The sequence below is a fragment of the Anguilla anguilla genome, chromosome 4, assembly GCF_013347855.1.
Source record: "Anguilla anguilla isolate fAngAng1 chromosome 4, fAngAng1.pri, whole genome shotgun sequence".
Classification (NCBI taxonomy): domain Eukaryota; kingdom Metazoa; phylum Chordata; class Actinopteri; order Anguilliformes; family Anguillidae; genus Anguilla; species Anguilla anguilla.
The window spans coordinates 47,396,366-47,409,374 of NC_049204.1; the positions used below are offsets into that span (position 1 = coordinate 47,396,366).

At 37.4% G+C, this 13,009-nt stretch overlaps 2 protein-coding genes across 2 annotated transcripts; both read left to right on the forward strand.

The window, feature by feature from the left end:
• Positions 1 to 1,105: 1,105 nt before the first annotated feature.
• On the forward strand, positions 1,106 to 5,736 carry LOC118225757. The gene is made up of 8 exons (XM_035414657.1): positions 1,106 to 1,265; positions 2,559 to 2,673; positions 2,850 to 2,994; positions 3,292 to 3,405; positions 3,943 to 4,087; positions 4,369 to 4,517; positions 5,258 to 5,397; positions 5,582 to 5,736. The coding sequence occupies exons 1-8, from the start codon at positions 1,263 to 1,265 to the stop codon at positions 5,734 to 5,736; spliced, it is 966 nt and encodes a 321-aa protein (XP_035270548.1). The 5' UTR covers positions 1,106 to 1,262.
• Positions 5,737 to 5,906: 170 nt separating this feature from the next.
• On the forward strand, positions 5,907 to 12,984 carry LOC118225883. The gene is made up of 7 exons (XM_035414953.1): positions 5,907 to 6,467; positions 7,553 to 7,697; positions 8,338 to 8,451; positions 8,786 to 8,930; positions 9,404 to 9,552; positions 10,085 to 10,224; positions 12,004 to 12,984. Exons 1-7 carry the CDS (start codon positions 6,353 to 6,355, stop codon positions 12,201 to 12,203), a joined length of 1,008 nt encoding a protein of 335 aa, XP_035270844.1. The 5' UTR covers positions 5,907 to 6,352; the 3' UTR covers positions 12,204 to 12,984.
• The last annotated feature ends 25 nt before the right edge of the window (positions 12,985 to 13,009 follow it).

A 13,009-nucleotide genomic window follows, 5' to 3' on the forward strand; every position in this document is an offset into this window, starting at 1 on the left:
ATGAAGGGCTGTGTTTGAAGAACCATTGAATAAAAGGCAAAAATGATCTGTCAACAGCAAGCGCATTGAGATAAAGCAACCCCTACACATTAGAGTATTTATCATCCATTTCTCTCCAGTGAATTTGCTGCAGTACCCTCTCATTGCTAAATGTTTGCATCAAAACAATATAATTACCACCATAATGTACCCTCAGCCTAACCACTGAGTATGTCTGTTCAAATGTAGTGTGAAAAAAAATAAAAGTCAATATGATTGGAGTCCACACAATGAATATGGTTCATTTACAGTACAACAGAAAATTAGCACTCTACCCTAGAGGCAGATTTAATTAATGTGGAATCATTTTAATCAGCGGATATCTTAATATAACTGGGGTTAATAAAAACAAGTACAGTATTTAATTACTCCATGACATGGATTTGGTAAGGGGTTTGCTTTGTTAAATTACAGGCTGTGTATTTACCATTAGCACAGCAGTTTGTGTAAACTGCAGACTGACAGAAGTGTGGAAGACACAATTATCACTGCATAAGCAGAATGGTAGTTGATAATATCAAGGGCACTGTATTTCAGTCCATAAACTTTCATTGTGACCATCTAAATCACAAGCCTGTTCCTTTTCACCCAAATTTCCAGAAAATTTGACTTTAGATAACCCCCCCCCCCAAAAAAAAAAAAAAAAATAAATAAATAAACGGATACTAACACAAAAGCCCGGTGCTGAACCATGCTGAAAGGTTACGCAGTTGTGACACCTTGTGGCTGAAAACTATAAAATGTGATATTCTGCTGTTCATTTTATCCTGGCACAAAGATAATGAAAGAGAATGTACCAGTGAACACTGGTTTTTGTATTGTTTTGCTTTTGATGGCAGGGGTTTATAAAAGGAAATCATAGTTTTAAAAAATAAAAAATGGACAAATGAATCAGATGATAGAAGAATGCACCAGTCCAGTTCTTGATTGGTAACTCAGTGTTTACCTGTGAGAGCACTGAGAGTACCTGTGTTTCATTTATCTCAAATGTCAGGATGTGACATTTGGTTTATGACCTGTGGCGATAGCAAAGCACATGTGAGATGACCATAAATATTGTGAAATAGCATGATTGCGCCTCTGCCCTTGGACAGGAAAACATAGGAAGGAAAACGGTCATTGCGGAAAGACAGACATACAGTAAGGGCTGCCAAAACCTGCATGCTTAACTGGATATTTAACTCAGAAGCAACATTGAATCTGTATCAAAGACATATCTGGACATGGTGAGACATCTCTTTATATGATTAAACTCTCCAAAGCTATCCCTTTCACCTGGAAGAACATATGAAAATATGAAGGAAAGCAGTATCTTTCCATTACTATGTTTTTTGTGATATTTTCTTTTCTTTTTTTGCTGTTGTATGATGAATATACCTCACTCTGCACCCACAGGGGCACAGAAAAATGTTTCAATTGGAACAGATGAAATGAGTCCAAACAAGGTCAAATGCACACTATCAGAGCAAAATGTACCTTACTACAATTAATTTAACACTAAATACTTTACGGGTCAGTTACATGAATACAAGTGCTTGCAATACATAAAATTACATAAATGTGTTCTGTTTTATGGTAATGGAGGGAGACTGAAGGTACCGTCATAGACATTTTTGGTTTGAATGACAACAGTCTGTTTTTTTAATTTATTTTTTATTTTTTGTGCTACAGTACAGATTTTACTTCATTATATCACTGGGATTCAGTGTGGGAATGGATAACTGCCTCCTGCAATATATGGACTTCTACCATGCATTTGCTGTAGATGTAGTCACTCATGTACTGTACATGTAAAACCTAGATTGTTTTGGGAAAAGTAAGCAAGTTTAGAAACTTGAAAATGGTCTGAAGATGTGCATCAAGATATTAGATATAAGATACTGATCTCATAAGATAATGATCGCTAGATCAAAAGTGGCTTGCAACCGACTTGGTCAGTAGAATGTGTTATCCCATATCACAGTAATTGCATTATACTCAAAGGGTTATATATGTTTCCATCTACGTGTAAAACACTTTGAGCATCCAAATCAACGGCAACTTTTTGTCACCGTAAGTCACACATTGCTGCTCTCCTTAATTTTTTTCAGTATGGAAATAAAATGTGTTTTTTCATATAACCTGCAATGCCTGTTTGAGCCCTTTGTTATCCAGTTTAGCATTACAGGCAGGAGTGATTACATCACTGAAGAACGAAAGACAAGCAAAGCCAAGGCCAATGTTATGATCCTAGAGCAGGGCAGAACGGTGGATTGAGGAAACAGTGCTCATTTAAACATACAAATCCTGATATATTAAGACCTTTAGGACACAAAAAACCATTTAGCACATGCAAAACAAATAACACAGCCAATGATTGGTACAAAACAAATACCATGAGCAATCACTGGTCATGTTATTGGTTTTGTGTGTGGTAGAAGGTTTTGGACATGCTAAAGACCCTGTAAATCAGGCCAATACAGTACAATCAAAACATTCAGAATAATTCAGTGACAAGTACATTTATTCCACTCTTTCAGGACACTATGGTGGGAGGTCACAGTCCAGCCCGTATTGCTGTTATGGTCCTTTCACTCATCGTTTTCATCATGGCTGTGGCATTCAATGCATTGGCTGGAATTGGAATTAAGAATGGTGAATCATGTCCAATATTTTACGATATACAGAAGAATAAAGGAAACATTAGAATTGTGTGTCTATATGTTTAAGAAGGGTTTTAACAAGGGGTTTCTACACAGCATGGCCATGAAGTCTAACCAAGTATTTGTGCTTTTGTATTTGTTCTTTTTAACCTGTGCAAACTCCGTCAGATCTTTTTTTGCAAAGCACAGGGAATGTATCCTACAAGTACGACACAGAAATCACACCTGCAGGATGGACCTTCTCCATCTGGGGTGTCATTTACACTTGGCTGTCCTGCATGCTCATCTTCCTGTTTTCTGGCCTCTGCAGAAGGTAGAGTCAACCCAGAGCTCCACGTGTAATTTCTGTGCAAACTCAGGAGCACAATAATTATCATGTTAAAGAACAGCTTCAATTGGAAGCGGAATAAAATAGAACAGGTTTACATTAAAATAAGTACTCCAGACTTTCACTCTTGAACTTGGTTCCGCATTACAATTTCTCCAATCACAAGTCTTTGCTCTGTTGCGCATATTTAAAAACATGAAAATCAGAAAAGGTTGTTTTGTTCTCTTGAATTCACATTCTGTGATGTAAACGCAGTGCAAAGCTAATTATGCTGTTTCTCAGAAATGCCTATGGATGGATGTACTGTACGCCTGCTATTCTGCCGTATGGATTCTACGTGACCTGGATCATAAATATTAGCTTGAATATCTCCTGGCTATTTCTGTTTGACAGAGAGTAAGTATGTAATGATTATTTTAATAAAGACAGTATCTTTTTATCTCTATGATACCGATAACTTAGCATGTTAGCCTCACTGAAACCTAGCTGTAGCAAGATGGAATGTGACATAAATCTATGACAGCAAACCACTGCACCGTTGCCAAATCAGAATGTCTTTAGGGTGAGATTGGGTGCTAATCTTTCATCTTTGACTTGCACTGCATTATATATTACCCTGCTTAGTCTACCTGTTTTTAACAGTTTTCACTCCTCAAGAATGTGCCTCGTGTCTACAAGCTATAACCAGCAATTACTCTTCATAGCTCTTGTTAGATCTATATCGGGCAATCTAGAATATCAACATTCTATCCAATGCTTCAGGGTAAATGTCACCTATGTTAAGGGGTAGGAGCCTTTATCTCCACCAGCCTGTGTGCAAAAGTGGTATATCCACTGCGATATCAGCCACTGCTCAGATACTGAAAATCAGTAATACAGTGCAACACAAATAACCTTTCCCTCTATACCACAACTTACCTTGTTATTTCACAGGTTCATGGAACCAGCAGTTGTCGTCTCAGCATTGATGGCCTTTACAAATTACCTGATCATTTTCTTCTCCTGTCATGGGCTCAAGGTCTATGGGCCATGGCTGAACAAATATCACAAAGCTGATCTCTGGCTCATTCGGATATTGGTAAATCATACTTACGGTGTTGCATTCCATCCAAGACAGGAAAGAAATGTATCATTATGTACATAATACAGTCAGTTGGCTCTGAATGAGAAGCAAAATGTATGGCAATGAATGAAAAAAAATGTATTGCATGTAATATGCTACTTTATTGATATACTGCATTGTTTAACAGTATTGATGATTCAGTGTTGCGCTGTTCTTTCAGGAACTTCAAAATTACTTTTAATGTTAGGTCTCAGTTTCGGTTTTATTTGCTGCTTGCTGTGTAATTTCTGTCACAGGTTCAAAATGGAGTGGGTGTTTATGCAACATGGACGACTATAGCTACACTGCTTAACTTAACTATTGTACTGACATACAGAACAGCAATGTCCAGCTCAGACTCCGCAACATTGTCACTGTCACTGCTCCTAATAGAGGTCCTGGCCTGGTAAGAACAGATTGTATTTTTAAAAGTCTTTCTTCCAAAGAAGAATAAAGATTGGCTCTTTGTGACATAGACAACAGGTGTGCAGCATTGGCCAATGTAACATAATGGCATCTTAATGCAATGCATTTGTGAAGTAATTTCCAAAGAAGATAAGTAATGAGAAACAAACTGGATCATAGTGAATGACTGATGATTAAAGCTGCATATCGTTATTTCCCAGTAGGAGTGTGACGATGAAACGTTATGATGATACAATCTTAGTGGTATTCTGAACAATGAGGTGATACAATTTCTCTTAATTTATAAAGATAGGATACAATTATTAAAGATGAGTCACGACATGATGCGATAAGCTGCGATGTGAATGTGATTATTAGAGTTGACAGATATCCCCTCACCTCACCCCACAACACTCAGGAGAGCACTGAAACAAACAGTACAACCTTCCAAGTTAACAAGTGTGTTTATTAGGTTCAGTGCCTGAGTCTACCTAAAGTTTGCAATGTAAATTAATCATTCATTGTGATACTAAGCAATTCAATGTCACATCGATGCTGTTGGATCACGATGTTTGCATTGCGATACACTGATGCATCAATGTTTCAGAACACCCCTATTTCCTGTTGATGTTGTGATATGTTGCGTAGAGCAAACCATGCCGAAGAAGCACACAAAGTATACCTGCTTGCTTTCCATCATTGATACTTGAAGCATTTCAAAATTTTCTGAAATTCTCCCAGGTTTGTTTTGGAGAACTTCATCCTGGATAACCATGTCCGTTACATCCTCACGGTCTACCCTGTGGTCATCCTGGCTCTCTCTGGAAACATATCCAAAAACTTTGACGCTGCATTGCCCAGTAACAATGGCATTTTTACTGGTGAGCAAACACATGGCCCGCAGTAAGCTAAACAAACCATTAACTATGTAGCGTCGACCTTTGAAATGTGTGACAGGCAGCCAAAGCCATGCAATAAAGATCTGGTGGGTGTACTCTGCTAAAGGTAGGCATAGGGAGGATGAGGGATTTATACATCAGGTAATCAAAGTGTTGTTTTTTGCAGCGGCGTTGTTGTCGGTGGCCTGTACCTTGTTTGCAATTCGACTTGCCTTGGTGATATGGAAGCACCACAAGAAACCATTCTACCAGGACAGAAACACAGCAGTGATGATGTCACCGATGGACATGGCTGGAAAACAGAAAAAAATATTTACTTAACTGATTTTGAGTGATTATTATTATTATTATTATTATTATTATTATTATTATTATTAATAATAATAATAATAATTATAATAAAAATAATAATGGAAAAAATTGTGATAGATGGGTCTAAATCATGATTATGTTACCTTTACCTCATATTTAAATATTTTTCATGATTCTGTTATTAAAATGGATTTTAAAAAATTAATACCTTTTAATTGTATAGTGCTCCTCACTAGTAGCCCTGTGAGACGATTTCTGATTTCAGCATGGATTTTGCATATGTGGTTGAGCTAATCAAAGCAAATGTCTCTTTTCTGTAATTACCAACAAGGTTTGATTAACTTGCACAGCATTTCATTTGTAATAAGCTACAATTATACAAAAGAAATCTGTCCATATCAGTCCAAAATATATTTTTATGATTCATTGTTCCTCAGATTAATTTCACAAACATTCTTTGTGGACTCAATTTAATGAATATTTTCCTTTGATTCATGAAAAAAAAGAAAAAGAAAAAGAAGAACATGATGGAATGTGGACAGTAACCAGAGTCTAAAGTCTGATAGATAAGTGTATATAAAAGTAATGTGATCTTTGCTTGATCACCGCGTATGACTGGATAAAGATGGAGGGGAGTCCAGTGGCTGTGCACGCAGTCTGCATTCTCCTGGCTGTTCTCAGCTTGGGACTCACAGAAATGTTTGTGAAGGCAGCGGCAGGACATCAGGGCGTCTTTGCTGGTAAATACAGCTCTACCTTATCCCTCAGGCTCCAGAGGAAGCTTTCCATGTTTAAAAAAGATAATCAGATCATATGGGTTGATGTGCATCATTTCTGTTTTTTCATTCATATTTTAAATTATTAATCTTCTTGTAAATAATTTGATCAAGGGGTGCATTTGCCTCTATACAGGTATTTTTGCAGGTCCTGCATGTACATTGATATGTGTATAAAATTGAGTGTGCTTAACATGCAGGAGCGTATTCTGTATCTATGTGAAGCACTTTGAATTCCCTTTGTGTGGTTCTATACAACTAAACTTGCCTTGCCTTACTTTAGTAAAACTACCATTCCTCATTAAAAAACATATAGATACATAAAAGCTATATTGCAGTTAAAAATGTACTTTTTAAGATATGACTTACTAAAATAAATATTTCTGTCTTAATTTATCAACTTCATTCTGATTCACTAACACTGTAAAGGCATACTTAACAGAAATACTGTCCTTCATTGCTAAAAGAGTATTGATACCTGGATGGTGGCATGCTGTACTCTCTCTCTCTGCCAATGTTTCCAGTTAAGAACTTTTATTCTTGTGGAAATATTTTTGCAGCGGTGAGATGGCTTAAAAAATGTGAAGTATGTTGTGAACCGAGCTGTCCATTTCAAGGCCACTGGGGAAATATTGGAACACACTAAACTAATTCATACATGAAAGTAGGTCAAATCCAACCAGTACTTTATATGAAAAGCATCAAATGGATCTGGTTTCTGGACAATGCAGTGAGAGAGATGTCCTGAAACTACCTCTGGAGATGAAAAGAGTGAGCAGGACATGCACTCAGCATTCAGGTTATAGGGCAACTTAGTGCTGTTTGTCTGCTTTCAAAGTGTGTGAATAATTGGAAGACACTTTATTGAATAAATTCATATAAATCACTGTATTTGAATACTTTATTTTGTCCCACTCTGGTGCCACAGCATCTTCACTACACTATTCAGAACAGGACAAACATTTACCATATAGCCTTAATGTGAAAAATATAAATCTAAAAATCTAAGTCTAATATTATGCCCCCTTTCACCTCCATTACTGTCCTAGGTTTGTTTCAGACAACCACACAGAATGTTTTAAAAACATTCCCCATTGAAGTCTCTCTGGATGGCTGGGTTGGTTCAACCTGGATTATATTGAATGTGTGGACAGCTGGGTGGCTTGTGTATGCCTTCTCTACGGTCATCCGAAGGTAAGGGTCCAGAAATGTCAGCTTATCTGGATTTACTGCAGTTTTCACAAGATAGGCAAACGACATTTACATTCCTGTATTTTTATGAATAGAGTCATCTTTGCCTGGCTTTGGTTACATTTGTCACAGACAAACGCTGTCATTTTTTCTGGTCATTTTACATGCATCTTGTATTCTGCATTTTCCAATTAACTGGTGCCAGTCAGCGGCAGATGATATGCTCAAGGTTTCTTCCTCTTACCAGCCAATGAGTCTTTCCCTTCCCACAATCACCCTAGGCCTGCTATTGGGGGGTTCACACCAGGATTTCTGTAAAGCTGCTTTGTGACAGTGCTATGTGTAAAAAGTGCTATACAAATAGAATTGAAGTGAACTTTCATTGAATATAATTGGATTTTTTAAACTGGTTATTATTATAGAGGATGCATCAGTCAAGGTAAAAAGCAATAGATTTAAGGAATTCCTTTCTGAATTACTGTTGAACCAAAACATGCAAGATTATGTGCTTTGAAAAAAGTTGCACTGCCTTAAAGTCTACATTGAAAGTTAGATTCACAGCAAAATTGGTAAATATCAAAAACGTAACTTTCAATTTTAGAGTCTATGAAGAGATCTGTTCTTTGCAACCCTTTATTTATAGGAACATATTTGGTCCAATTTGCTGCAACCCTGAAATCCATCCTCCATCTAATTATTTGATTTGGATTTTTATCAATACTTTAAGGATTTGCTGGCTGTTCCTCTGGGATAGACAGTAAGTGGATTACTTTTTCCACCTATTAACAAATGTGTGACATGCTATAATATTGCTTCATATTATATAGTTTGAAACCTGTTTAAAATATGTATTTGAAGTACAGTAGTATTGTGTATTGATGAAATATGCAAATGAAACTCCTAAAATTGTATTTTAGCCATATACAATAGTTAGCATATGTAACATGTATTGTGTTTTGAATTTAGTGAATAAAGATAAAGATATACCAAAGCAATGTTCCATGCAGGACATTGACTGGCATAGTCTCGATTTTCATGTTGTGGTAATGGACTGTGCTACTAAAATAATTAATTTTGTTGTGTGTTAACAGATACATTTCAGTAGCCATTGGTGTGAAAATGCTTGTCCCAATCTGCAGCTATTATATGCTGTTTGTTTCTTATCGCAACCTTCATCGACATAACACTTGGCTTACAATCAACTGCCCAAATGAAAGATGGTACATTCGGTTCATGGTAAATAATCCCACTAATACAAAAATGTTTAAATTTCTATTTAAATTACTATGATGCCAATATTGGAACAGATTATTTGAGTAGTATCTGTAGTTGCTTCCTTTCTTTTCTGGGGCATATCTATTTGTCAGATGAATGTACAGATAAATGAATGTGGAATGCATAATTATTTTGAATAATTATTACAGTTGCTCATGTTACTCCGTCACTGTCTGTTATCACTACCATTTATTTAACATAATTATGTAATGATAACAACCAATCTGATGAACCACTTATATAAGGATGGGAACATTAATATACATATCATCTACGCTGCCACTACACTGATACAGTAAGTCTCCTGAACAATATGGGTCCATGGACCACTAATAACAGAGCTCAGATCATAAATGACCCAGTCATGCTTGTGAGGTGAATCCTCTACTCAAAGCAAATTCTTCCGGTAACAAAGATTGTATTTTCCCTGCCAGACTCAAAATGGACTGGCTCTCTTTGCATCCTGGACTTTCATAGAGGCCCTGATAAATGTGGGCGTGGCTCTGAAGTACAGGGTGGGCCTCCCGGACCCACTCGTCAGTGCAATAGTTCTCACAGTGCTGCTTTTGGGGATGCTTCTCTGGTGAGCTTTCAAGACTTTTTAAAGAATCAGGAAAGAGACTTGAGTAACGGTCACACCACTCACTTTGTCATGCATGAGGTTATTACTACTGTTGTAGTTATTTTTGTTGTTATTATCATTATTATTATTATTATTATTCCTATTATTATTACTATTTGTTAGTTTCAATAGCCTACACTGCTGCAAAATTGTGACTTAAACAATGTTTATTATCCTCCTAAGACCCAGCAATTAATTTTCATCCCCGGTAAGAGACATGAGCCTCTGGTCTTAATCTCAAGATATTCTACTACGCTGAAACCTCCTGTACACTACTCAATAAATGTAAAATAAATAATGTTTAAAATATTTTCACTGCAACATGTTTTATCATCTAAGACATTGGTTTTATGCCAAAAAAAGAAAGTACACTTTTCTGCCGGGTCTCAGGAGGTTATATGCAAGGATCTGTGCACAATTTATTTTGGGAAAACAGCTCTTGACATACCCTACTGTAAGCATTGACATAATGATTATATTTTTCCATTCACAGGTTTGTTTTTGAAAGCTTCATCTTTTCGCAATATATCCTCTACACCTTCACGGTTTTCCCTGTGGCAGTTCTTTGTCTGGGTGCGATGTTCACGAACAGCTATCGCTTTGATGACTTAGCACCAATCACCATTTATTGTGGTAAGAGATAAAAGCATTCAGTCAGTGCATACAGAACCGAGCAAAGCGCAAAATGTTTTACTCTTAATTAAAATGCTTAGATGTAACTGCAGAGCAGTTTTGTATATCAAGATAAGCTCTCACGAATATTCAAGATAATAATTTTGCAATGTCAGAATAAAAGAAAAACAGCTATGGGTGATGGTATTCAGGCATTTCTTCAGGCAGTGCGGATTGAAAGGAGGTACTGAAGAAAATACGGGGTGTTGAAATTCTGCATATATGGTTACTCTGAATTTCGTCAACCAATTCAAATAACTAAGGATCAAATGTACAGAAAAACACAGACCATCAAAAATGTTATGAATGCATTTCTAGATTATTGTCTGAGAATAATTCATTTTTCACCTTCACCGCATTTGATACTAGACCAGTAGTAATCTTTTATAAAATTAATAAATAACTTTTATTAATTCAACCTGATCATCCAGAAACAAATACAGAAATGAAGGGGTGGGTATTTCAGCCATTACATTCAACAACAATGCAAACATAAATATACACTCACCGGCCACTTCATTAGGTGACAGGAGTGGCACCCGGTGTGGTCTTCTGCTGCTGTAGTCCATCCGCTTCAAGGTTTCGACGTGTTCTGCGTTCAGAGATGCTCTTCTGCATACCTCGGTTGTAACGAGTGGTTATTTGAGTTACTGTTGCCTTTCTATCAGCTCAAACCAGTCTGGCCATTCTTCTCTGACCTCTGCCGTCAACAAGGCATTTACGCCCAGAGAACTGCCACTCACTGGATATTTTCTCTTTTTCGGACCATTCTCTGTAAATCCTAGAGATGGTTGTGCGTGAAAATCCCAGTAGATCAGCAGTTTCTGAAATACTCAGACCAGCCTGTCTGGCACCAACAACCATGCCACGTTAAAAGTCACTTAAATCAACTTTCTTCCCCATTCTGATGATTGGTTTGAACTTCAGCAGATCGTCTTGACCATGTCTACATGCCTAAATGCATTGAGTTTCTGCCACGTGATTGGCTGATTAGATATTTGCGTTAACGGGTGCAGTTTGCTGTTTAACCTAATGACCTAAAGAAGTGGCCGGTGAGTGTATATAATTCCACAACTGGGTTCTTTATTAACTTTACCCAATTCAACTTCTGTAGTATAAAAACAGACCTACAGTAGGCTACCTATGAGCCAATGTTTTATCACTCAGCTGCTAAACCAAAACACAAAGTCCAGGTGTGACATAATCTACAGTCCAGCCAAACTAAAGACATAATCATATGCAACCATTTGGTTTCAAGCCAGGTTGCCTGCATGCTGTGACATAGCCTCCTTAGTGTTGCTCTCATTAGAAAAAAAAAAACACAAAGTTCAGCAATTACATAATAATAAAACCACACCATAAAGACATGACTCCAGGGTTCCACATGGTTTGCACAGGCTTTTATGACATTAAACCAGTGGTAACCAACCCTGTTCCTGGAGATTTACCATCCTGTAGGTTTTCACACTAACCCTAGCAAAGCACACCTCCTTCAACTAAAGATCAGCATTGAGCCGATAATTAAAACAGCAACAGGAATAAAACAGGAACGCATTCCAGAACTACCAGGGTTCTGGATAGTTCTGGGTATGGATGGTTCCTGAACTGCCTTGTGCAATGGATAAGGGGTTTTTGTAAAGTCAGCTATGCCAAATTAGGGTTGAAATGAAAACCAGGTTGGCTACCACTGTATTAAATGATAGATGTTCTTATATTTCCTAAATGTGTTCTCTCCCACAGGATTCCTGATGATTGTCGCCACAGTTCTGAATTCCATCCGTTTAGTTGCGGTCTGCTTCTACAAACAGACAAAACCCACGATTCTCTCGCTACCTTCCTTTCCACCAGCATATAACGGTGAGCCTGTGCATAAACTGAAGGTCCATGAGAATATGAGTGGCAAGTCTGGTGTTGTAAATAACCAGTTCTCTGAGAACTGACAAAGATTAAGTATTTATAATACGTATCATGGAGGTCCTCGGGAGTGTCTATGTTCATCAACACATAGCAACTCATCGTTCAACATTAGATTACATTATGTCGGCTTGCCATTGAAGGCTGTGGAAGAATATAATGTTATTTCTATGCCAAAGGAAAAAAAAAACTTTAACATTAAAAGTTATTGTGTAGATGGTTTAAGGTTTATTTGACTAAACTTCATGGTCAGCTCATATTATAGCATTTGCCTAGTTTCCCTCTTACACAGCTGGGGGAACCATTGTGTATCTTTAACAAACAACCCCAGCAAAAACAACGTAGCAACCACAGCCGGCAGTGGCTATGGGCAGGAGTGGGCTCAGCCCACCCAAACGTGCGTCTTGCCCACCCAATCAAAAGTTAAAAATAAAAAATAAAAAATCTGATGCAGTGTACTGCCGGTTGATTTAATTAGTGCTATTAGCCCCCCCGTCGACCGCACTGGGTGACACCAACCCTAGTGACTCCACTATGCCCAAGTTGCCCACCTATTATTTCTACCGGCCCACCTTAATATAGCAGGCTAGAACCGGCCCTGGGCAACAGTTCTGCCTCATACCCTAAAATACAAATGGGTTGTTAGTGCATGTATCTGCACCAAACGTAATAATGTAGGCTACAATAAATAGGTACAAATACATGTAAGCAAACAGACTTCATGTTATATCTTCAAATATTCTGTAAAAATTGAAGAAATGTACACTCAGATACTGCAACTTGAATAAAATTTCTGCATACACCCTTTGATTTTGTAAGGACAATCATTGAG